Source organism: Dendrobates tinctorius, unplaced genomic scaffold (assembly GCF_039654945.1).
Source record: "Dendrobates tinctorius isolate UK_male_01 unplaced genomic scaffold, ASM3965494v1 ptg000075l, whole genome shotgun sequence".
NCBI lineage: Eukaryota > Metazoa > Chordata > Amphibia > Anura > Dendrobatidae > Dendrobates > Dendrobates tinctorius.
This window is the reverse complement of record NW_027361743.1, coordinates 25,583,319-25,609,551: the sequence shown is the minus strand read 5'-3', so window position 1 is coordinate 25,609,551 and position 26,233 is coordinate 25,583,319. Positions and strand designations below refer to the sequence as shown.

At 41.9% G+C, this 26,233-nt stretch overlaps 1 protein-coding gene across 2 annotated transcripts in view; it reads right to left on the bottom strand.

Annotated features, from left to right (window-relative positions):
• The window catches only part of RNF17 (ring finger protein 17), a 585,601-nt gene that overhangs the window by 36,977 nt on the left and 522,391 nt on the right, over positions 1-26,233 (bottom strand). For both annotated transcript variants that reach the window (XM_073583105.1, XM_073583106.1), the window contains 2 exons: positions 14,908-15,033; positions 6,227-6,283 (listed from right to left, as the gene is read on the bottom strand). In XM_073583105.1, the coding sequence (XP_073439206.1) occupies positions 6,227-6,283; positions 14,908-15,033 (183 nt within the window). The remainder of the gene's footprint in view (positions 1-6,226; positions 6,284-14,907; positions 15,034-26,233) is intronic.

Below are 26,233 nucleotides of genomic sequence, written 5' to 3'. Positions count from 1 at the left end.
CAAGGATGAAAGGGCACTGAAACGCCGATCGGATTACAGCTCTTAGATCTGAGGCGTAATCCGGGGTTTCGTCACAAAGAACTTCCTGTATGCAGGATTCGCAGAGCTTTTTATCCCAAGAAGCTGGTAGGGTTCTGCTACAGGTGGGGCATTCCCTGTTCTTTGTTTTCTCTTTCTTCTTTCCCTAATAAGGGAAAGAAGTCTATTACAATGGGGAACTTCACGTAGATCACTCACCCAAGTATGCGCGGTTGCAGGTACCGGTTCGGGTGGTGGATTCAGGTCCCTCACAGGTTGATCCAAGGAAGGTGACTTGCTCCTTGCAGCCGACCTGCTGCGCTGCGTGGAGCGGCTACCAGACTGGCCGTCTCGCCCGTCCTTATCCTTTTGCCGGCGATGGTGGTGTTGTTGTTGCCTGCACTGCTGCTCTGGCTGCTCCTTTTGCTGGTCGTTGTCCTCCATTTTACAGGACGCTTCCAGCAAGGATTGTTTCAGCGCTTTCGTTTTTAAATTTCCCGGCCATGACATCACTTCCTCTCCCAGCCTGCTCCGCTTTCTGCCCGGGGCGCGCACAGTGCGCCGACCACGGGGTCCCGGAAGCCATCTCCTCCATTTCCAGGGCAGCGCCATGTTGGTACACCTCTGTACCGCGGCGCTGCTCGCGCGTGTCCGGGTCTCTGCCCCAGCCTCCTTTCCGGAGCGATGGCTCAGTCCTCTCCCCCCACTCACCCTGTCAAGCCCGTCGGCTGCAGCGGTTTCACTAACCGACCCCGCCGCGACAGGGGACTCCCCGCTGTCTGGAGCATGGACGGGACGGCCCTGGACTCCTAAACAAGTTAAGCTGCTGCCGCTGCTGCTGGTTCCACGGGTCACCCGTCAAGGACAGGAACCCAACTGGGGGGGCGGAGGAGAGGCGCCGCCTTTTTACCTGTAGGTTCCTGCCCTTCACGGGCGGACCCCCTCTCTCCGTGGTGTTGTCATGGGTGAGAGAGAATATATTTTTCTATTTTGTTTTATCAATCTCTATTGGGCTCTGGGATTTGCTGAAACCTTGGAGCATAGTAATGTACATTCAACTAACATCAACTAAACTGTATGCAAAATATACCAGCATAATTCAAGCAAATCTCTCGGATTCAAATTTTAGCAGACTAGTCAATCCTCAGTCATGACCGCCTTCTCCTCCGCTGATGGACAGGTCCACTCACATGCTTCACCATTACCAGCCAAGGTGTGGACTGGAGAGCTGTGCAGTAGGGTGACCGGATCTCATATGGGGGGGGAAAAAATGTCAGAATCTTGTTCGTCTGGACCCCACAAAACGATTCCCCTTTCCAGATATTGAGAGAGCCAAAATTTGAGCTCGATCAAACGACGTTAACCCGTGCCGCTCGTCGCTCAAAGTTTGAAAAAATCCAGATTGAGGTATTTTAAGATTTAGGTATTTTGCATAGTCTGTTAGACTATAAAGAATGTGACAACAACATTGCAGAAATAGCCCTGACCAAATTTTCGAACCATTTGTGGTATTTGAATGCAGAGTTGGTGGGATTATCGTTTTTTGATCCCACCATTACAGACAATGAAAAGTTGTTAATGGCTAATAAATTGCTCAGTAGCACAGATGAACCATCAGAGCACGCTAACCTACATGAGTTGATAATTTTACATAGTTATCTAATCTATTCTAGAGCTTTTGTTAAAGTAGTTTTTGAAACGTCAGAAAATAATGCTCGGCATTTGCTTACAACTTGCAGGACATATTGCTTTTGTTCTTCATCTTTTGTCAGAAGGTCGTTAACCCCTTCACTACCAAGGGTGGTTTGCACGTTAACTCCTGGGCCAATTTTTACAATTCTGACCACTGTACCTTTATGAGGTAATAACTCTGGAACGCTTTCATGGATCCCGGTGATTCTGACATTGTTTTCTCGTGACATATTGTACTTCATATTAGTGGTAAAATTGCATTCAAATAACTTGCGTTTATTTGTGAAAAAAATGGAAATTTGGCGAAAATTTTGAAAATTTCGCAATTTTCCAACTTTGAATTTTTATGCCCTTAAATCACAGAGATGCGGCACACAAAAAACTTAATACATAACATTTCCCACATGTTTACTTTACATCAGCACAATTTTGGAACCAAAATTTTTTTTTGTTAGGAAGTTATAAGGGTTAAAAATTGACCAGCGATTTCTCATTTTTGCAACACCATTTTATTTTTAGGGACCACTTCACATTTGAAGCCACTTTGAGGGGTCTATATGATAGAAAATACCCAAAAGTGACACCATTCTAAAAACTGCACCCCTTTAGGTGCTTAAAACCACATTCAAGAAGTTTATTAACCCTTTAGGTGCGTCACAGGAATTTTTTGAATATTAAAAAAAAAAATGAACATTTAACTTTTTTTCACAAAAAAAATAATTCAGGTTCAATTTTCTTTATTTTACCAAGGGTAACAGGAGAAATTGGACTGCAAAAGTTATTGTGCAATTTGTCCTGAGTACGCTGATACCTGATATGTGGGGGGGAACCACTGTTTCAGTGCATGGCAGACCTCAGTAGGGAAGGAGCGCCGTTTGACTTTTTCAGTGCAAAATTGGCTGGAATTCAGATCGGACGCCATGTCGCGTTTGGAGAGCCCCTGATGTACCTAAACAGTGGAAACCCCCCAAGTGACCCCATTTTGGAAACTAGACCCCCCAAGGAACTTATCTAGATATGTGGTGAGAACTTTGAACCCACAAGGGCTTCACAGAAGTTTATAACGTACAGCGGTACAATTAAAAAAATCATTTTTTCCACAAAAATTATCTTTTCACCCTCAATTCTTATTTTTCCAAAAGTAACAGGACCCTAAAAGATATTGTGCAATTTATCCTGAGTACGCTGATACCCCACATGTGGGTGTAAGCCACTATTTGGGCGCATGGCAGAGCTCGGAAGGGAAGCAGCGCCATTTGACGTTTTTGGCTGGAATTGAGATCGGACACCATGTCGCATTAGGAAAGCCCCTGATGTACCAAAACAGTAGAAACCCCCCACAAATGACACCATTTTGGAAACTAGACCCCCCAAGGAACTTATCTAGATGTGTGGTGAGCACTTTGAACCCCCCAGTGCTTCACAGAAGTTTATAACGACCGGGCGTGAAAATAAAAATATCGTATTTTTTCAACAAACATCATCTTTTAGTCCCCATTTTTTTTATTTTCCCAAGGGTAACAGGAGAAATTGGACCCCAAAAGTTGTTGTCCAATTTGTCCTGAGTACGCTGATACCTCATATGTGGGAGAAAACTACTGTATGGGCACACGTCGGGGCTCGGAAGGGAAGTAGTGACGTTTTGGAATGCAGACTTTGATGGAATGGTATGCGGGTGTCATGTGCATTTGGAGAGCCCCTGATGTACCTAAACTATTGAAACTCCCCACAAGTGACCCCATTTTGGAAACTAGACCCCCCACGGAGCTTATCTAGATGTGTGGAGAGCACTTTGAACCCCCAAGTGCTTCACAGAAGTTTATAACGCCTGGGCGTGAAAATAAAAAAAAACATTTTTTTCCGCAAAATTATATTTTTGCCCCCAATTTTTTATTTTCCTAAGGGTAACAGGAGAAATTGGACCCCAAAAGTTGTTTTGTAATTTGTCCTGAGTAGGCTGATACCCTACATGTGGGGGTAAAACACTGTTTGGGCACATGGCAGAGCTTGGAAGGGAAGGAGCACCATTTGACTTTTTCAACGCAGAATTGACTGGAATTGAGATCAGACGCCATGTTGCCTTTGGAGAGCACCTGATGTGCCCAAACAGTGGAAACCCCCAATTATAACTCCAACCCTAACCTCAACACACCCCTAACCCTAATCTGAGCCCTAGCCCTAACCCTAGCCCTAACCCTACCCTAACCCTAGCGGGAAAATGGAAATAAATACATTTTCTTTTAGTTTTATTATTTTTCCCTAACTAAGGGGGTGATAACAGGGGGTTTGATTTATGTTAGGGGGTTTTTATGTTTGGCGGCTGTCGCACGCTAAAAGACGCTTTTTATTGTAAAAATAGTTTTTGCATCACCACATATTGTGAGCTATAATTTTTCCGTATTTTGACCCACCGAGTCATGTGAGGTCTTATTTTTTGCGGGACGAGTTGACGTTTTTATTGGTACCATTTTCGGGCACGTGGCATTTTTTGATCGCTTTTTATTCCGATTTTTGGGACGCAGAATGAACAAAAACCAGCGTTTCATGAATTTCTTTTGGGGGGTACGTTTACACCGTTCCGCGTGCGGTAAAATTGATAAAGCGGTTTCATTGTTCGGGTCAGTACGGTTACAGCAATACCTCATTTAGGTCTTTTTTTATGTTTTGTCGTTTTTTTGCAATGATAACAATTTTATATAAAAAATAATTATTTTTGTATCGCTTTATTCTGCGAGCTATAACTTTTTTATTTTTTTGCGGATGATGCTGTATGGCGGCTCATTTTTTGCGGGACAAGATGACCTTTTCAGCGGTACCATGGATATTTATATGCGTCTTTTTGATCGCGCGTTATTGCACTTTTTGTTCGGTGGTATGATAATAAATCATTATTTTTTGCTTCGTTTTTTATTTTTATTTTTTAAGGGGTTCGCTAAAGGGGTTAACTAATGGGACAGTTTTATAGGGCAGGTCATTACGGACGCGGCGATACCAAAATATGTGTACTTTTATTGTTTTTGTTTTTTTATTTTGAAAAAATGGATTTATTGGGGAATATTTTTTTTTTTTTACTAATTTATTTAGCGATTTTTTTTTTAAATTATTTTTTAACACTTTTTTTTTTTTTTTTTTTTTTTTTTACTTTATTACCTTGTCCCAGGTGGGACATCACTGTCCTGTGACAGATCGCTGATCTGTCACATCACAGATCACTGTGACAGATCAGCGATCTGTCACAGGCACTGCTGCAGACTTCCTCATGCCTGCGCTTTGCAGGCAGTGAGGAAGTCAGCTCCCTGCAGGCCCCCGTCGCCATCTTGGATCCGGGGGCCTGTAGGGAAAGAGCCCCCCGCAGCAGCGCTGCACATTGCGCTGCCATGGGGGGCTCAGGGAAGCACGGAGGGAGCCCCCTCCCTGCCGATGCTTCCCTTTAACCCCCGGTACACCGCGATCGCGTTTGATCGCGGTGTGCAAGGGGTTAACGTGTCGGGGGCGGTCCGTGACCTCCCCTGACACATTGTGCCGGGTGTCAGCTATGATAATTAGCTGACACTCGGCCGCGATCAGCGGCGCTCACCATGTGGGCGCCGCTGATCGCGATGACGTAATATTCCGTCCATGGCATTAGGTCCATGGTCACATGGACGGAATATTACGTCAATTGTAGGTAAGGGGTTAAAGTCGGTTACTTCCTACCTCTTTTAATTTTTCTTTCCTAACTTTTGGATTTACAACCCTAGCGTGCTCTGATGGTTCATCTGTGCTACTGAGCAATTTATTAGCCATTAACAACTTTTCATTGTCTGTAATGGTGGGATCAAAAAACGATAATCCCACCAACTCTGCATTCAAATACCACAAATGGTTCGAAAATTTGGTCAGGGCTATTTCTGCAATGTTGTTGTCACATTCTTTATAGTCTAACAGACTATGCAAAATACCTAAATCTTAAAATACCTCAATTTGGATTTTTTCAAACTTTGAGCGACGAGCGGCACGGGTTAACGTCGTTTGATCGAGCACAAATTTTGGCTATCTCAATATCTGGAAAGGGGAATCGTTTTGTGGGGTCCAGACGGACAAAATTCCGACATCGATTTTTTGCGGTCACCCTACTGTGCAGTCTGTGAGAAAGGCAGCACAAACAAGTGCAGGAGGAGAACCTGCCATACTTATATACTAATAAATGCCACAAAATCAGCTCCCCAGCACCTATTAAAATAAAGATAAAGTGGTCAACCCCTTTAGTGCTGGAGAGGCATCTTTGTAATAATCTCTGTCTAGAAGTACTGGGGACACAGCGAAACAACAAATACAATTTTATCATTTCCAATTTGCTGAGAATATAAGGTTTAAAATGGATTCATTTGGCTCGAACTGAAAATGTAGATGAATGGAGATGACACGCAAGGGTGTGGGGTTTTAGGACATTTAAAAAATAAGAATAAAAACATTTTTTTCTTTGGCACAATCACGTCATTACACAGCCTCTTGCACTATCCGGACAGAACATTACCTGGCAGTCAATTTGCCATATTTTGTCACATGGAATTCTTGCAATACAGGTCGTCTCCTGAAATGAATATAAACATAATATAAGTATCTGCTTGTATCCATATGTTCAGACAGAAACAATAAACAATTAGCAGAAAGTGGCAGTTACAGCAAATAGTTCAGGTCAGTTCTGTAGCCTGTGGAAAAAAGACAAGGTATTTAATGGCAGCCTGAAGATTGTACTACCCATGACATGGCTGCACGCAAAACATGCGTCGGGGTACTGGGCAGTGTGGTCCTTCATTAATAATAGCACAAGGCATAATGGCTTATACGCTAATATATGGGCACCTATATACAGGGTTCTTATTGTCTCAGGTTATATACATAAATGGTGTGATTAACCATTTTAGTTGGTGCTACATATATTTCTCCTGAGTCGGAGAAACTGACCCTTTGGGATACTGTTCTTTAAATGCTATGGGTGGAAGCTCGTATAAAGCAGTAGATTATAGGTGGCTGTGGCTTTACGAAAAAAGCTGCAAGAAAGTTGAGAATTTATAATTGTCAGTTTGATGTCCAAAAATATATATACTTACGGGTATACGCAAACTAGCATCTTCGCCCCTGACGAAGCCACGTGTGTGGCGACACGCATTGGGCTTTTCACGCCCTCCAGGTCTCTATTGCACCGTTCTGGTCCTGCTCTATTTGCATTATCTGCAAGTTTCTTTGGCGGCAGGTTTAATGTGTCCATTGACATGACTCTCTTTCAGTGCTTTCAGGCTTATTTTGTATTTCACCCTGCATTTTTTTTAGTTTTTGATAACATGTTCCAACTTTATTAGCCTTTGGCTAAACTTTTTTTTTTCAGCTTTATTTTTCTGTAGCTACCAATGTATTGGTCATTATAGGGACTGGATAGTGGGATTTTCATTTTATGTCGATTTATATATTAATCCATTGGATTTACTGTAAGAGCTTAACTGGGGCTTTATACTTATTTTGTCATCTTTATACCCCATATTTGTTATATACTACTCTTTATCCCACTAATTTCTTTTCATGATCTCTGTGTCTCGTATCTCCTCTTTGAATACTGGGCTATAATCATTAGGTATTGTTCCTTCCGAGGGGTATTATACATACAGGGGTTGGACAAAATAATGGAAACACCTGGAAACATCAACAAAAGTTAGTTTAATATGGTGTAGGTCCACCTTTTGCGGCGATTACAGCCTCAATTCTCTGAGTATGGATTCATACAAGGTGTGAATTGTTTCCAAAGGAATTTTATCCCATTCTTCAGTTAAAACACCCTCCAGTTCTTTGAGCGACGATGGCGGCGGAAATCGACGTCTAACTTGAATCTCTAAAATCGACCATAAATGCTCAATAATGTTGAGGTCTGGGGATTGTGGGGGCGTATCTCCCACAATAGCAGGAAGGTTCCCTGTTATATTTGTGACAAAATATTATTTGCTCTTTGATTATACATGCTTGATTATAGACATATGGAATAAGCCTTTGCACTTGGTCACAGTTATTGTTTAATCTGTGTATTTGGACCGGATTTCCTTATATTATGCCATATATTGGCATTATTATATATGTGACCATTGGACTTTGTTATTGTTGCAATTGTATATGTGACCTCTGAACTTTGTCATTGCTGTAAATTTGTGCATTTGGACTGCATTTCTTTATAATCTACTGTGAAGGGTTAAAACTAAAATCAGAGCTGAAGTTTCATTTTCTCCATTCTCTGAAGGTTTCGTTTCTCTATTGTTGTTGCTGTAAGATACATTTTTGTAAATAGGATGAAAAAGTTCAGGCTGTCATGAAACCAGACTGTTCCCATCAGGTGCAAGATAAGGAAACCGGGGGTGTAGAACTCTGAAGAATATGCCATTAGACTGCTTTCTATGCTATTTGGATACGGACATATATGCAGTTTCCGGTTTTCTTGCAATATTATTGGCTTATAAAGTGAAATGATGCTATTGGTAGTTGAGAACTTTGCATAATTAAGCAAAAAGGGGAAGAAGGTGGACCCAGGCAACTATAGGCCGGTGAGTCTGACTTCTATACCAGGAAAGATCTTTGAACAAATTATTAAACAACATGTATGTCAATACCTGGATAAGAATGAAGTCATTAAACAGAGTCAGCATGGGTTTGTAACTAATAAGTCATGTCAGACTAACTTAATTTCCTTCTATGACGGTATCACTGATTGGGTGGATCAAGGAAATGCTGTAGATATAGTATATCTTGACTTCAGCAAAGCATTTGACAAAGTCTCTCACACAATCCTTACTGAAAAAATGACTAAGTATGGAATGGACAAGGCAACTGTTAGGTGGATTCATAACCGGCTTAGTGATCGGACCCAAAGAGTGGTCGTAAATGGCTGCACATCCAGTTGGAAGAATGTCTCAAGTGGGGTACCACAGGGCTCTGTCCTGGGCCCTGTATTGTTCAACATCTTTATCAACGATTTAGATGAAGGAATTGAGGGTAAACTGATTAAATTTGCTGATGACACAAAGCTAGGAGGGATAGCTAATACTAGAGAAGAGAGAGAGAGGATTCAAAAAGATTTAAATAAACTGGAGAAGTGGGCAGCAACTAACAGAATGGTTTTTAACAGGGAGAAATGCAAAGTACTACATCTGGGCAATAAAAATGAAAAAAGCATATATAGAATGGGAGGAATAGGGCTAAGTGACAGCACATGTGAAAAAGACTTGGGTATACTAATAGATCACAGACTGAATATGAGTCAACAGTGTGATGCAGCAGCAAAAAAGGCAAATGCAATTCTAGGATGTATTAACAGAAGCATACAGTCTAGATCACGTGAAGTCATTATTTCCCTCTACTCCTCTTTGGTCAGACCTCATCTGGAATATTGTGTCCAGTTTTGGGCACCACATTTTAAAAAAGACATCAACAAATTGGAGCAAGTTCAGAAAAGAGCGACCAGAATGGTGACCGGTCTGCAAACCCTGTCTTATGAGGAAAGGTTGCAGGATTTGGGAATGTTTAGTTTGCAAAAGAGAAGACTGAGAGGAGACTTAATAGCTGTCTACAAATATCTAAAGGGCTGTCACATTGTAGAAGGATCAACTTTATTCTCATTTGCACAAGGAAAGACTAGAAGCAATGGGATGAAACTGAATGGGAGGAGACACAGATTAGATATTAGAAAAAACTTTTTGACAGTTAGAGTGATCAATGAGTGGAACAGACTGCCACTGGTGAGTTCTCCTTCAATGGAAGTCTTCAAACAGAGGCTGGACAGACATCTGACTGGGATGATTTAGCGAATCCTGCTTTGAGCAGGGGGTTGGACCAGATGGCCCAGGAGGTCCCTTCCAACTCTACGATTCTATGAAAATATTATAAAAGAAGTGACTAAAATAAAAGGGGGCTAGTGATCTGTCTCGATCCTCCCGTACAGAGACCCCCGTCTCCGTGTGGGCATTCCCAGTTGCTAGCAACGCCCTGTGGATTAATTTGGAAATCACTGGATCAACCGTGAAGGGTTAATTTAGCCCTCCCTAAATAGCTACCTCGACACTACCATTTATTGGCATTGTTGTGTATTTGGTACAAAGTTTTCGGTGCATTTTGGGTCTGTGGGGCTGAATGTCAACATGGGCATATGTGTTTTTGCCCTTTTTAAATGTTTTTAACCCCTTCAGGACCAAGTCAATTTATAGGTTAATGACCAGGCCTTAATTTTGAAATCTGACCACTGTCACTCTGTTGTAATAACTCTGGAACGGTTCAATGGATCCCGGTGATTCTGAGAATGTTTTTTCGGGACATACTGTAGTTCATGTTAGTGGTAAAATCGCTTCGATATAACTTGCGTTTATGAAAAAAATGGAAATAAGGCGAAAATTTCTAATATTTTGCAATTTTCAAAATTTTAATTTTTATGCCGTTAAATCAGAAAGATATGTCACACAAAATACTTAATACATAACATTTCCCATATGTCTACTTTACATCAGCACAATTTTGGAAACAAAATTTTTTTTGTTAGGAAGTTATAAGGGTTAAAATTTGACCAGCGATTTCTCATTTTTACAACACCATTTTTTTTTTTTTTAGGGACCACATCACATTTGAAGCCACTTTGAGGAGTCTATATGATAGAAAATACCCAAAAGTGACACCATTCTAAAAACTGCACCCCTGATGGTACTCAAAACCACATTCATTAACCCTTCAGGTGCATCACAGGAATTTTTTGAATGTTTAAAAAAAAATAATAAAAAAAATGAACATTTAACTTTTTAACTTAAATTTTTTTTTTATTTTACCAAGAGTAACAGGAGAAATTGGACTGCAAATGTTATTGTGCAATTTGTCCTGAGTACGCTGATACCTGATATGTGGGGGGAAACCATTGTTTCGGCGCATGGCAGAGCTCGGAAGGTAAGGAGCGCCGTTTGACTTTTTCAACGCAAAATTGGCTGAAATTGAGATTCCCTGACGTACCTAAACAGTGGAAACCCCCCACAAGTGACCCCATTTTGGAAACTAGACCCCCAAGAAACTTATCTAGATGTGTGGTGAGCACCCTGAACCCCCAAGTGCTTCCCAGAAGTTTATAACGCCCTGGCGTGAAAATAAAAAAAAAATAATCATATTTTTTCCACAAACATGATCTTTTAGTCCCCAATTTTTTTTTATTTTCCCAAGGATAACAGGAGAAATTGGACAACAACTTTTTGTGATCCAATTTCTTCTGAGTTCGCTGATACTACATTTGTGGGAGAAGTAGTGATGTTTTGGAATGCAGACTTTGACGGAATGGTCTGCGGGTGTCATGTCACGTTTGGAGAGCCCCTGATGTGCCTAAACTGTGGAAACCCCCTACAAGTGACCCCATTTTGGAAAATAGATCCCTCAAGGAACTTATCTAGATGTGTGGTGAGCACTTTGAACCCCCAAGTGCTTCACAGAAGTTTATAACGTAGAGTCATAAAAATAAAATCATCATTTTATTCCACAAAAATGATATTTTTGCCCCCAGTTTTTTAATTCTTCAAAGGTAACAGGAGAAATTGGACCCCAAAAGTTGTTGTGCAATTTGTACTGAGTAGGCTCATACCCCATATGTGGGGGTAAAACACTGTTTGGGCGCATGGCAGAGCTTGGAAGGGAAGAAGCACCATTTGACTATTTCAACGCAGAATTGGCTGGAATTGAGATCAGACGCCATGTTTCGTTTCAAGAGCCCCTGATGTGCCTAAACAGTGGAAACCCCCCAATTCTAACTCCAACTCTAACCCCAACACAATCCTAACCCTAATCTCAGCCCTAACCCTAACGGGAAAATGGAAATTAATAATTTTTTTTAATTTTATTATTTTTCCCTAACTAAGGGGGTGATAACGGGGGGGTTTAATTTACTATATACGGCGGGTTTTTATGTTTGGCAGCTGTCACGCGCTAAAAGACGCTTTTTATTGTAAAAATAGTTTTTGCATCACCACATTTTGAGAGCTATAATTTTTCCATATTTTGACCCACTGAGTCACGTGAGGTCTTATTTTTTGCGGGACGAGTTGATGTTTTTATTGGTGGCCATTCCGGGCACGTGGCATTTTTTGATCGCTTTTTATTCCGATTTTTGGGACGTACAACGAACAAAAACCAGCATTGCCTTAGTGAAGCCGCACCAAACTCTGCTGAAGCTAATTTGTCTATGATACAAACCGCTAACCGCTGCAGAATTACTGAAAGGAATAACAAACCAGACAGATCTGAACCTCCAACCAGGCATGGTAGTATGTGACAGTGGCCGTACTTTGGTGGCGGTTGTGAAGCTTGGCAAGATCACACATGTACAATGCTTGGCCCACATGCTCAACTTGATAGTTTAGAGGTTTATGAAAACCTACCAAATTTGCCACAGCTCTTGGTCAAGGTACACCATGTCAGCGTCAGCGCATGCAAGTGATAGCTCACCGACTGGTGTGCAACGTCAGCATGTGCTGGAACTCCACACTGCACATGCTAGGAAGGCGTTGAGCAGCAGAGGCCAGTTGTGGAATACCAGCTCCAACACGCTCGTCGATATTCTGGTCAGCATCCGCACATAACTGAAGTGTGGGCATGAACGTCTGACATTTGTGCAGTCCTCAAAGACTTTGAGGACTAGCTTTTCACATGCGGAGCATGTGGCGATGGAGGAAGACATGAGACAGAGAGATACTACTCAGTCTCATCCCATCTGCTCAGCGCAGATTGGGTAACAATGAGGTGGTGTAGGAGGAAAAGGAGCTCTCTGCTGGCGCAACAGAGGCTAGTACCCACACAAGCTTTGACCCATCTCTCCTACTTGGATGGGCTGAGGCAGGAATGAGAAGGAAGTGGACAGCACGGTGGCTCAGTGGTTAGTACTGCAGCCTTGCAGCGCTGGGGTACTGGATTCAAATCCCATCAAGGACAATATCTGAAAGGAGTGTGTGTTCTTCCCGTATTTGTGTGGGTTTCCTCCGGGCACTCAGGTTTCCTCCCACACGTCAAAGACACACTGAACATACTAATAGGGAATTTCAATTGTGAGCCCCATTGGGGACAGTGGTGATAATGTATGTAAAGCGCTGTGGAATATAATAGCGCTATATAAGAAAAGCATAATAAATAAATAAAAAAGAGATGGAGGAGATGGAAAATAGTCATCATGATGGAGACAGGGAAGCGTTGGCTGCAGGGACCTTAGCACATATAGCAGACTTTATGTACCGCTGACTTTCGCGTTACATTCATATTGGCCAAAAAAAACCAAAAACTGGCTGTTCACCCTGCTAGACCCACACTATAAGGAGAATCTTGCATCTCACCTTACTGAGGTGGAGAGGTCTACTAAACTGGTGCAAATACCAAAAGGCCATTGTGGAAAATGTTCAGACAACACTAGTGGAAGGGGGCAAGCTTCTTTGCCTAACTAAGGAAGAGAGGCGAAGGAAAACACACATCACGTACAGCAGAGGCACGGGTACACTGTCAAAGACCTGGGCGAATGACACCCTCCCAGCGTCCAGGCAGATGAATGGGTATTTTTGACAATCTTTAAAAACGTTTCCCGCCATGTCAATCAATACCTGGCAGACAAAACCTGTGTACTCCCTAATTCCTCTGCGACCTCCAGCTATTGAATCTCAAAGCTGGACACCTGGCATGAGCTGTCCTGCCCCTTCAATGTCCTGGAGGTGTTGTACTGCCCTGCGGGAAGCATCTTGTCTGAGCGGGTCTTTCGTGCAGTTTTTGGGGTAGAACAGACAGGTGCTTTCGCCTGTCAACAGAAAGTGCTGACAGGCTCACTCTGATAAAAATGAACGAAGTTTAGACTAGCACCACATGACAGCAGCACAAAGACAAATCCCACCAAGGACAACATCCGCAAGGAGTTTGTATTTTCTCCCCATTTGCGTGGGTTTCCTCCCACATTCCAAAGACATACTGATGGGAACTTAGATTGTGAGCACCATCGGGGACAGTGCCAATAATGTCTGTAAAGCGCTGTGGAATTAATGGCGCTATATAAATGATTAAAAAAAAAAAAACAGACTGAAATTTACTGATCATGTGCACAACACTTCAGGATTGTCATTGAATTACCTTGCATGGGCGGCACGGTGGCTCAGTGGTTAGCACTGAAGCCTTGCAGCGCTGGAGTCTTGTCTTCCCTATCATCTTCATTGATATATAGGCTTGATGGAAAAAGATTCTGTATAACTTGAATTTTATTAATCGAAATCCCTGGTATTTGTAACCAAAGGAATCCAGGGGGCGGTTCTACACCTATTGACAACTATTGATGTCTGCAGTAATACAGGGAACATTGTCCATCACTGAAAATGGACCGCCCACTGGACTCATACAAACATGCAAGTTTTACTGAAACTTTTCCCACAAAATTGTATTTCAATGTGATCAGTTCCGACTTCTCTATAACATCCTGCCTGCAGATCAGAAACCATTCTCAACATGACAGGTTCCCTACAATGTACATAATCGCACAGTAGCCTTACAGAATTGCCAATTTGCCAGTAGAGGTGCCCACTGTTAAATAAGTAGGCTTTACAGAGATAGGACCAGCACCTATGTGGTTAAGCATAAGCTATAAATATGTAAGACAAAACACACCCTAAAGCGAATCAGTCATCAGATTTCTCAATACAACTGGGCAAAAATGAATAAAATCTTTAAGGTCTGATTTATTTATTATGTATAATCCAGATATTAAAATGAGTATTTTAGGAGTCAAACTACAGTGAGAGAGATCTCAGGAATAAAAGTTTATTCAGTCTGATAGCTACAGCTTATATTGAACGGTGTGAGATCTCTGCAGTGCGGAGTGGCACTGAGGGTAGGTGGGCAGAAACTGAGTTAATCTATTTAAGTTTAACTACCATTATAACATTATTCATACACAAGCTGAAATTGATTTCCATAGTAAATACACCAGCCTTATCAGGCCTAAGAGATCCATTCAGAAATGTATACAATTTAAACTGTGAAATCTGTTGACAAATCAGTATATAGTTTCAGACTGTCTGACAGCTTTATTTCACAACACACAAGAAATGTATTCGATACCACTTCCTTCTTATCTTGCCATGTCACTTTAATAACGTGGTTGGAATTAGAACTGTAAGAGGATCAAATACTTACTATGTTGTTGTTTTTCTCACAACCTTTGGGAATACCATAGTTATAAATCTTTAAAATATGAGAGACCGGAGCATTTCCACAATATATACAAACCGATACAACACCATGAGCGCATTTAGGAGGCTCCTGTAAAAGGCAAAAAAAATTATGTACAATTATATCTGTTAGTATAAAACATTGAAATAATGTAACACATTGCTATTGAACTAGGAAATATCAAAAGTAAACTATTATACCCAACACAAAAATTCAGAGTTTTAGCATTTACAATTAAAGTAAGAATTCTGGATAGAAGTATCAGACACCAGAACAAAAATGAAACTCATTCTAGAAATCATAGGCACAAAAAAACCATGGGAATACACGTTGCCACACTGCATGCTATAGCCATCCTACAGCTACAGGTCCCTGGAAATAAGAAACCAGACCTTCCAACGAGTAAGGACTAGACTGCAGTAAGCCGCCCATACACAATACCTAGCTGTCTGGTATGGCCGATCTCTTAGCCAATAGCTGACTGTGCCGACTCCTCCGTACAGAGTAACCCTCGGCTCAGCCAAACGCTCCTTTGCTCTCTATTAAAGAGATGCTGCCAGACTCAAGTGACGGCTTATCTCATCAATAACAGAAGGATTAGCAGTCTAAAATCAGACATGCTAGATCCTTCTCTCCCCCAACATTGTTGGTCGACAGGCCCCTATACATATTTAGACTGTTGGCCAATGCCACCAACACAGGCGGGTTCAGCAGATGTTTGTCTAATACGTATGGCGGTCTTAAAGGGAATGTCACAGGTGCTTCAGATGCTACAAGTCGCTCTGCATCTGGCTTCCGAAGGTCTCTGCATTTGGCATTGCAGATGACTTCCTAATCCTTCTGACTTTTGGACCCAGTGGCAATCTCTCTCCGACTCTAATTGACACTCCTGGATCTGGGAGTTTATAGACTCCCAGTCTGCTTCAAGGAGTGATATTCACATTTTCCCCTTGTGACGACTGGAGCTATAGCAGTCGGCTTACTTCCTCTCTGGTGCTGTTGGATGACTTCTTGGAGTTAACTCTCTGAGTCTGCTCAAGATAAGCTGCTTCCCTCGTTTGTCTCCTTTCTCTTTAGAGGACAGTGCTCACACCCCCCCTTCCATATTTAGGGCCTAGCTCTAGGGATACAAAGGGCTTAGGATCCTGCTTGGCGATTGGTGTGCAACCAATATAGGGATGGTAGGGGAGGAAGGGTTCTATTAGATCTGCTTAGGGGGTCTTCATTCCCCCTTTCCCTAGCGTTTGGGCTTTCTTCCTTTAGTGTTGCACTTTGTCTTCCCACACTGTGCGTGACAGGGAACCTGTCAAAAGAAAACACACTATTAAGCTGCAGATATGGGTCTAATCTGCGTTATTAATGTGCCCGGCGCCCATACTTAGTTGAACACCGCGGGGAGAAAATTAACATTACTCTCCCCTCTCCCCAGCAGTGTTCCGGTTTCAGTCACATGGGCAGCGTGGGTTCAGTCACACACCACACTCTATATAGCTCAACATTTGAACCCCCCTCTATTCTCCGCTATTTCAGTGATGTGTAGACAGGTGACTAGCTATCAGACTAATTTAAAACTATTTGAATGCTAGGAAAAAAAAAAATACAGTGTCGGACAAACCTTTATAAAAAAAAAACAAAAAAACATTCGCTATTGTTGCCTCCGTAAAATTCAGTCCACAATATAAATTTTACACAAAGCAAGCTCCATATCAAAAAAATGAATTGCCAGAGCAATCTTTGGTGCAAAAATTGCAACAAAATGATAAAACCGTTGAATGGATTCAATAACGTCAGAGCACCACATTAGAGGCTCTATAGACAGATCATATCTGAAAAATTATGTTATCTTTCTTGCACAGTAAACAGCAATAAAGCAAAGCCATAAACCCAATGGCAGAATTGTTTTTATTCTTAAATTTCACTTCATTTGAAATTTTGTTTCCAGGTTTTCAGTACGAAATGAATAGGGATGTCAATCAAAAAATGACAATTTTCCCTGCAAAAAAAAAACAAGCCTGCCAATAAAGCCATTTAAAGAAAAAAAAATATGGCTCTTGACAAAAAGGAGGAAAAACAACAAAAATCATACATTTGCTGCATTTTAAAGGATTAATCTTGTAAGTTTTATATTTGGGAAGTGCAGCTTTCATATTCCAAACCAGTCTGTGACAACCTCACTTACAGCCACCTATCCAAACCAAGGTAGAAGCAGTAGTGATTCTCAATCTTCTGCGGCTAGCTGGGTTCAACAGCAGAATGATGTAATAAGTCTGGAAGGCGAGACCCTCGCAGCCAAAAAGAGAGGCTGTCAGTGGTCTACATAGCATGCAGAGTTGAGAATAAACAATGAGGAAGGCACCATGAAGCCACATGGTGAGGTGACAAGACTGTTATCCCCAGGATGAAGAGCAGTGTTGCCAAACTCCGGTCCTCAAGAGCCACCAACAGGACATGTTTTCAAGATTTCCTTAGTATTGCACAGGTAATGAATTATTGCCTGTCTAGGTGATACAATTATCACCTGTGCAATACTAAGAAAATCCTGAAAACATGACATGTCGTTGTTTCTTTAGGACTGGAGGTCAGGGAACACTGCTGCAGACTGTGCTTTTCTAATGAGCAGGAATTGGATAAGACTCATTTTTGAGTTGCAGTGCTGTGCAATTAGTTTTATTTATTGGGGCCTAAATTACTATTATTTCTCTGTTGATGAAGGTAAATGCTGTCAAAAAGCCATGGAGTTGGAAAATCCCCCTCTAAAGTGGGGAACCTCTGAGTTGGGACCCCCAAAGGTCTGGCTAGTGAGACACAACAGTGGGGTGGAGTTTATCAAGATTCCTACTGGCAAAGTTCTCACACGGAGGTCACCCAATGATCGGTATATATAAATGTCACCTCATGGTAATAGATACGTAATGTTCAATTTTGCACACAAAAAAAGATGAAAGTCATATTGAGTTCACATGTGAATTGCACTCTTTCACACAAATTTAAATAAACCAACATCCAATACTTTTTTTTCATTATGCCAACTTAATTTTTATTTATCTATAGAGCCAAATTGGACGTTGAGTATGTGAGATCAGATTCCATTTGGTTAATGTGGTTTCCATCTTGTCTTGTAACATGTGTCATGGTAATCAAATAACAATGATGGGCGGGTGGAAGATTTACATTTCTATTCATGCCCCTTAAGTTCCTATTGGCTCATAGTTCGGAGGGAACTTTTCCTTTGTCTGTGACACTATTAGGCTATGTGCCCACATTGCAGAACAGCTGCGGAAATGTCCGCAGCATTTCCGTAACTCCTCGCCGCGGGTAAAATGCATGGGGAATTCGCATGTGTTTTCCAGCAAAACACAAGTGTTTTGCAAGCGTTTTCAACTTGCAGAATGCTAGCGCTTTTCCAAGCATCGCTTGGAAAAGTGATTGACAGGTTGGTCACACTTGTCAAGCATAGTGCTTGACAAGTGTGAACAACTTTTTACTATTGATGCTGCCTATGCAGCATCAATAGTAAAAGATAGAATGTTAAAAATAATATATTCGCCTTTTGGCAGCCCCCAGAGTCCTCAGAGACGCTGCGGGCAAGTTCCGTTCCCAGGCGTGCTTTGCGTGAAGGAGCTTTGATGACGTAGCGATCACGTGACCACTACGTCATCTGGGGTGATTCCCGCAAAGCATGCCTGGGAACGGAAGTTGCCAGCAGCGCCGCTGAGGACTCTGGGGGCCGACAAAGGGTGAGTAAATGGCTGCACATCCAGTTGGAAGAATGTCTCAAGTGGGGTACCACAGGGCTCTGTCCTGGGCCCTGTATTGTTCAACATCTTTATCAACGATTTAGATGAAGGAATTGAGGGTAAACTGATTAAATTTGCTGATGACACAAAGCTAGGAGGGATAGCTAATACTAGAGAGGAGAGAGAGAGGATTCAAAAAGATTTAAATAAACTGGAGAAGTGGGCAGCAACTAACAGAATGGTTTTTAACAGGGAGAAATGCAAAGTACTTCATCTGGGCAATAAAAATGAAAAAAGCATATATAGAATGGGAGGAATAGGGCTAAGTGACAGCACATGTGAAAAAGACTTGGGTATACTAATAGATCACAGACTGAATATGAGTCAACAGTGTGATGCAGCAGCAAAAAAGGCAAATGCAATTCTAGGATGTATTAACAGAAGCATACAGTCTAGATCACGTGAAGTCATTATTTCCCTCTACTCCTCTTTGGTCAGACCTCATCTGGAATATTGTGTCCAGTTTTGGGCACCACATTTTAAAAAAGACATCAACAAACTGGAGCAAGTTCAGAAAAGAGCGACCAGAATGGTGACCGGTCTGCAAACCCTGTCTTATGAGGAAAGGTTGCAGGATTTGGGAATGTTTAGTTTGCAAAAGAGAAGACTGAGAGGAGACTTAATAGCTGTCTATAAATATCTAAAGGGCTGTCACATTGTAGAAGGATCAACTTTATTCTCATTTGCACAAGGAAAGACTAGAAGCAATGGGATGAAACTGAATGGGAAGAGACACAGATTAGAAAAAACTTTTTGACAGTTAGAGTGATCAATGAGTGGAACAGGCTGCCACGAGAAGTGGTGAGTTCTCCTTCAATGGAAGTCTTCAAACAGAGGCTGGCCAGACATCTGACTGGGATGATTTAGCGAATCCTGCTTTGAGCAGGGGGTTGGACCAGATGGCCCAGGAGGTCCCTTCCAACTCTACGATTCTATGATTCTATGAGTATATCCTTATTTTTTATTTTAATTCTATTTTTTACAGCGAAATGGTACCCAGGGCATAGAGGACAGTCTCCTCTCCTCCAGACCCTGGGTACCATCCGCACATGAAGCGCTCACTTTACACATGGTGGGCATAGCCACATGCGTAAAGTGACCGTTTCAATGCAATCCTATGGCTGCGGAATTGCCGCAATTCCACAGAAATAATAAACATGCTGCGGATTTTACCGCTATGATTGCGCAGCGGTAAAATCCGCAGCATTGACACCGCCAACTGCGGAATCCCATAGGATTGCATGGGGATGCGTTTTCCTAGCGTTTTTTAAAGAGTTTCTGCTGCAGGGAAAAAAGCGGCAAAAACGCTTAAAAAATGCAACGTGGGCACACAGCCTTAAGCTTACATGTGCTATTAAACCAGAAGTCCTGAGTACACCACATAAGGCTATGCTATATTCATTTCCAGAGCGCTTGTAAAGCAAATCTTATTAATTTGTAGTTCAAAAGGAATAGAAGAGAATGACTTCCGTTCATTCTGATCTAAGTCTCTGATTTTGATATAATTCTGATCCTTTTTTTTTATTCTACTACTGATTCGAATTGCATATAAAAAGGTGATAAACAGGAAATGATTTCACCTGCCATCTAATCTGCAAAGACTAACAGGTGTTACCCTGTATTGTGGAGGGTTGTCCTGACTGGGTTGCTGCAAACTCTTGTCAATTCTTGACTGGCAGGGGAGTTGATGGCATTTTATTGTACTGTATATCAAACTAGCATTGTTATGATTATCTGATCCATTAATCTCCTGATATTTGAGGCCATCGAGAAGAGTTGATGCCATTTTCATCTATGCTGTACTGAACCAGCAAGGGTTTGATCTTTTAATCTGCAGACATTTGCAGTTGACAGTCAGCTTTGCTCAGACATATTATTGAAACTTCCATATCCTAACAAACAGGCAATCCCCACCATGTATTCAGGCTGTCTAAGAGCCGCAAATCATGCAGCTGCGGCGACATAAACTAAATATCAGAGCACGCCAAAATAGTCGGAGAACACCCGAGCATGCTGAGAAATCTCGAGTAACGAGCAGACTCACTTATCACTAATGATTAGTCCTGGAGGATAAAGAAACAGATTTCGCTGATAAGATATATTTATATACAATAAACAAAGTTGCTTCTCTATCTGTATTATTGATTTAGGAAATCAAAATTAAAACAACGGTTACACTTTAAAACCCATGTATATTGCTCTGCTGGCCTTTGTCTGTACACTTTTATGGCACAGATGATGGGTTGGGTCTCATTTGGAATTAAAGTGTTCTCCAGGACTATAACAATGATGGATATTGCTGATCGTGCTCGAATGTCCTGGATCATTTTTTCATCGTTGGCGTCCCGCTGGCCAGCGCGCTGTGTTTGACCCGACGAGCGACCTAGTTGGCGACGCAGAACTCAGGGACGGAGGCTGGAATCGTTCAGAAAAGCTGTTGTGGGACAAGGTACCAACAACCGCCGAGGATCGCTGGATCGTTGCTGCGTCGCTGAAGAGATCTGCCTGTTTGGCAGCTTACTAGCGACCATTTAGCGATGCACCAGCAATCCTTACCAGGTCGTATCGTTGTCGGGATCGCTGGTGCGTCGCTAAGTGAAACGGGACCCTTAGTAATCTATCAGTGTTTGATTAGTGGGGGTTTGACTTCGGAAACATCTGCTGATCAGTAAGATGGTGTCTGTAATTGTTTAGACTCTGAATATGATACAGTTGTCTACAATGCACAGTTGTATGATCAGATATAGAAAACACATTATCTAAAGCATTGCTACGAGTGGTGACATATACAGTTGTGGCCAAAAGTATTGACACCCCTGCAATTCTGTCAGATAATACTCAGTTTCTTCCTGAAAATGATTGCAAACACAAATTCTTTGGTATTATTATCTTCATTTAATTTGTCTTAAATGAAAAAACACAAAAAGAATTGTCCTAAAGCCAAATTGGATATAATTCCATACCAAACATAAAAAAGAGGGTGGACAAAAGTATTGGCACTGTTCGAAAAATCATGTGATGCTTCTCTAATTTGTGTAATTAACAGCACCTGTAACTTACCTGTGGCACCTAACAGGTGTTGGCAATAACTAAATCACACTTGCAGCCAGTTGACATGGATTAAAGTTGACTCAACCTCTGTCCTGTGTCCTTGTGTGTACCACATTGAGCATGGAGAAAAGAAAGAAGACCAAAGAACTGTCTGAGGACTTGAGAAACCAAATTGTGAGGAAGCATGAGCAATCTCAAGGCTACAAGTCCATCTCCAAAGACCAGAATGTTCCTGTGTCTACCGTGCGCAGTGTCATCAAGAAGTTTAAAGCCCATGGCACTGTGGCTAACCTCCCTAGATGTGGACGGAAAAGAAAAATTGACAAGAGATTTCAACGCAAGATTGTGCGGATGTTGGATAAAGAACCTCGACTAACATCCAAACAAGTTCAAGCTGCCCTGCAGTCCGAGGGTACAACAGTGGTAAGTGTGTGACTTGAGATTCAGTGAAGAGGTATTTGGAAAACCTATAACAAATACCTGTGTGAGTTGCTGAATTGTAGGTTGCTGAGTGCTTTCTACCTGTTCAATTTTTGGGGGGCTTGTTTAACCTATTTTTTCTCTCTACAGGGTTAATCTCTTATTTTACTATCTGTGTTTTTAAGGGTTAACTATATTGCATTTAAATATTGAGGTGTAACTATATTCACAAGGGGTTAATTAAGGGTGGGAGTTCATACAGTAATTAAGGGTTTATAAGGGGCAGCTGGTTGGGGCTCAACTCCTTTTGGAAGTGCATTGAGCAGCAAGGTGGTGTGCTGGTGAAAGGGGAAAAAAAAACAAAAAAAAAAAAACTCTTTTAAATCTTCTGCCTGAGCGAGTGTGAACGAGCTGAGTGTGACCTGAATGTAAGTGCGAACTGTGGTAAGTGTGTGACTTGAGATTCAGTGACTTTGGATTCAGGGAGTTTCCAAGGGAGGTCTTACTGAATTGCTGTTATATTTTATTAATACTTTTTTTTTTTTTTATTTATTTTTTATTTTTTCTTATCTTATTGTCTGGTGCAATCCCCATTAGGATGTGCTCCACTATTGCCAATGCCATCCAGTGCACGTCTTGCCGCATGTATGAAATCCTTGAACAGCCGGTCGAGGGTGCATACTGCTGTGCGAGATGTGAGCACGTTGTGCATTTGGAAGCCCAGATACTGAATATAAATATGCAGCTGGCAACACTGAGATCCATAGACAATATGGAAAGGAGTCTTCTGCTCACTGAGCAGACGCTCAATGGGATAGATGGGGGGGGGGATGCTAGGTTGGAGCTGCAGGACAATGAAGCAGCTAGCTGGGTGACAGTTAGAAGGCGGGGTAGAGGGATGAGCACCAGGGAGGCTAGTCCTGATCTGGCACACCCAATAAGGTTGCTAAGTTGGCAGATGAGGGGAGTGTTAGCGCAGGAGTAGCACTGCTGCAGCAAGGCATGTCCTCTGAAAGCCGGAGGAGTGTCTGCTCCAGTAAGGGGGGAAATAGGAGAGCAGGGCAGGTCAGACAGGTTCTGGTAGTGGGAGACTCAATTATTAGGGGAACAGATAGGGCAATCTGTCACAAAGACAGGGATCGTCGAACGGTGTGCTGCTTACCTGGCGCTCGAGTCCGACACATCGCTGATCGGGTTGACAGATTACTGGGAGGGGCTGGTGAGGATCCAGCGGTCATGGTGCACATTGGCACAAATGACAAAGTTAGAGGTAGGTGGAAGGTCCTTAAAGATGATTTCAGGGAATTAGGCTGTAAGCTTAAAGCAAGGACCTCCAAGGTGGTATTTTCGGAAATACTTCCTGTACCACGTGCCACGCCAGAGAGGCAACGGGAGATTAGGGAGGTTAATAAGTGGCTCAGGAATTGGTGTAGGAATGAGGGGTTTGGGTTCCTGCAGAACTGGGCCGACTTCTCAGTTGGCTACAGGTTCTACGCTAGGGACAGGCTGCACCTCAACGGGGAGGGTGCAGCTGTGCTGGGGGAGAAAATGGCTAGAAGGTTGGAGGAGTGTTTAAACTAGGGACGGGGGGGGGGGGGGGGCAGGGTATTCCTTTTATAGGAGGGGAAGACAGTGCAGATAGAGAACTGGGCACAAATAATGACATTGGGGGTGGGGGTGGCATGGGGGGTGGGGTTAGAACAGTTAATAATTTAAGAAAGAATAGAGGTACAGAGAGATGCATAAAGTGCATGTATACTAATGCCAGAAGCCTCGCCAACAAAATGGAGGAATTGGAGTTAATGTTGTTGGAACATAATTATGACATGGTGCGGATATCTGAGACATGGCTGGACGAGAGCCATGACTGGGCGGTTAATTTACAGGGCTATAGTCTGTTCAGAAATGACCGAATGAATAAGCGAGGGGGAGGCGTGTGTTTATATGTAAAATCATCCTTAAAACCCATCCTTCATGATAATATATATGAATCTAATGAAAATGTAGAGTCCCTGTGGGTAGAGATAAGGGGAGGGGGGAAAAATAATAAATTACTGATAGGGGTTTGTTATAAGTCTCCAAAAATAATGGAAGCAACAGAGAATATCCTCATAAAGCAAATAGATGAAGCTGCGACTCAAGGAGAAGTCATTATTATGGGGTTCTTCAACTACCCTGAAATACATTGGGGAACCGAAACCTGCAGTTCCAGCAAAGGTAATAGGTTTTTGACTACTATGAGAGGCAATTACCTTTCACAACTGGTTCAGGACCCAACAAGAGGGGGGGCACTGCTAGACCTAATATTAACCAACAGGCCAGACCGCATATCAAATGTAAGGGTTGGGGGTCACTTGGGTAATAGTGATCACAAATTAATAAGTTTTCATGTATCCTTTAATAAGATGTGTAGTAGAGGGGTTACAAGGACACTAAACTTCAGGAAGGCAAATTTCCAACGGATGAGAGATGATCTTGGTGCAATTAACTGGGACGATATCCTGAGACATAAAAATACACAAAGAAAATGGGAGACGTTTATTAGCATCCTGAATAGGACCTGTGCACAATATATACCGTATGGGAATAAACATGCTAGAAATAGGAGGAAACCACTATGGCTAAATAGAGCTGTAAGGGGTGCAATAAGAGATAAAAATAAAGCATTTAAAGAATTAAAGCAAGTAGATAGTGAGGAGGCATTAAATAAATACAGAAGATTAAATAAATTCTGTAAAAAGCAAATCAAGGCAGCAAAGATTGAGACAGAGAGACTCATTGCCAGAGAAAGTAAAAATAATCCCAAAATATTCTTTAACTACATAAATAGTAAGAAACTAAAAAATGATAGTGTTGGCCCCCTTAAAAATAGTCTGGGTGAAATGGTGGATGAGGATGAGGAAAAAGCCAAAATGCTAAATGACTTTTTTTCATCAGTATTTACACAAGAAAATCCCATGACGGATAACATGATCAGGGATAAAAATTCTCCGTTAAATGTCACCTGCTTAATCCAGCAGGAAGTACGGCGGCGTCTAAAAATCACTAAAATTGACAAATCCCCGGGCCCGGATGGGATACACCCCCGAGTACTGCAGGAACTAAGCACAGTCATAGATAGACCACTATTTTTAATCTTTAAAGATTCCATAATAACAGGGTCTGTACCACAGGACTGGCGTATAGCAAATGTGGTGCCAATATTCAAAAAGGGGACAAAAACTGAACTTGGAAATTATAGGCCAGTAAGTTTAACCTCAACTGTGGGTAAAATCCTGGAGGGTTTTCTAAGAGATACTATACTGGAGTATCTGGAGAAGAATAACCTTATGACCCAATATCAACATGGGTTTACAAGGGACCGTTCCTGTCAGACTAATCTGATAAGCTTTTATGAAGAGGTAAGTTCTGGACTGGACCAAGGGAATGCAGTGGACGTGGTGTACATGGACTTTTCAAAAGCTTTTGATATGGTGCCACACAAAAGGTTGATACATAAAATGAGAACAATGGGGATAGGGGAAAATATGTGTAGGTGGGTTAAGAGCTGGCTCAGGGATAGGAAACAAAGGGTGGTTATTAATGGAGCACACTAAGACTGGGTCACGGTTAGCAGTGGGGTACCACAGGGGTCAGTTTTGGGCCCGCTTATTTTTAACATATTTATTAATGACCTTGTAGGGGGCATAGAGAGTAGAATTTCAATATTTGCAGATGACACTAAACTCTGCAGGGTAATCAATACAGAGGAGGACAATTTTATATTACAGGAGGATTTATGTAAACTAGAAGCTTGGGCTGATAAATGGCAAATGAGCTTTAATGGGGATAAATGTAAGGTCATGCACTTGGGTAGAACGAACAAGATGTATAATTATGTGCTTAATTGTAAAACATTGGGCAAAACAGTCACTGAAAAAGACCTGGGTGTATGGGTGGACAACAATCTCACATTTAGCGGCCAGTGTCAGGCAGCTGCTGCAAAGGCTAATAAAATAATGGGATGCATTAAAAGAGGCATA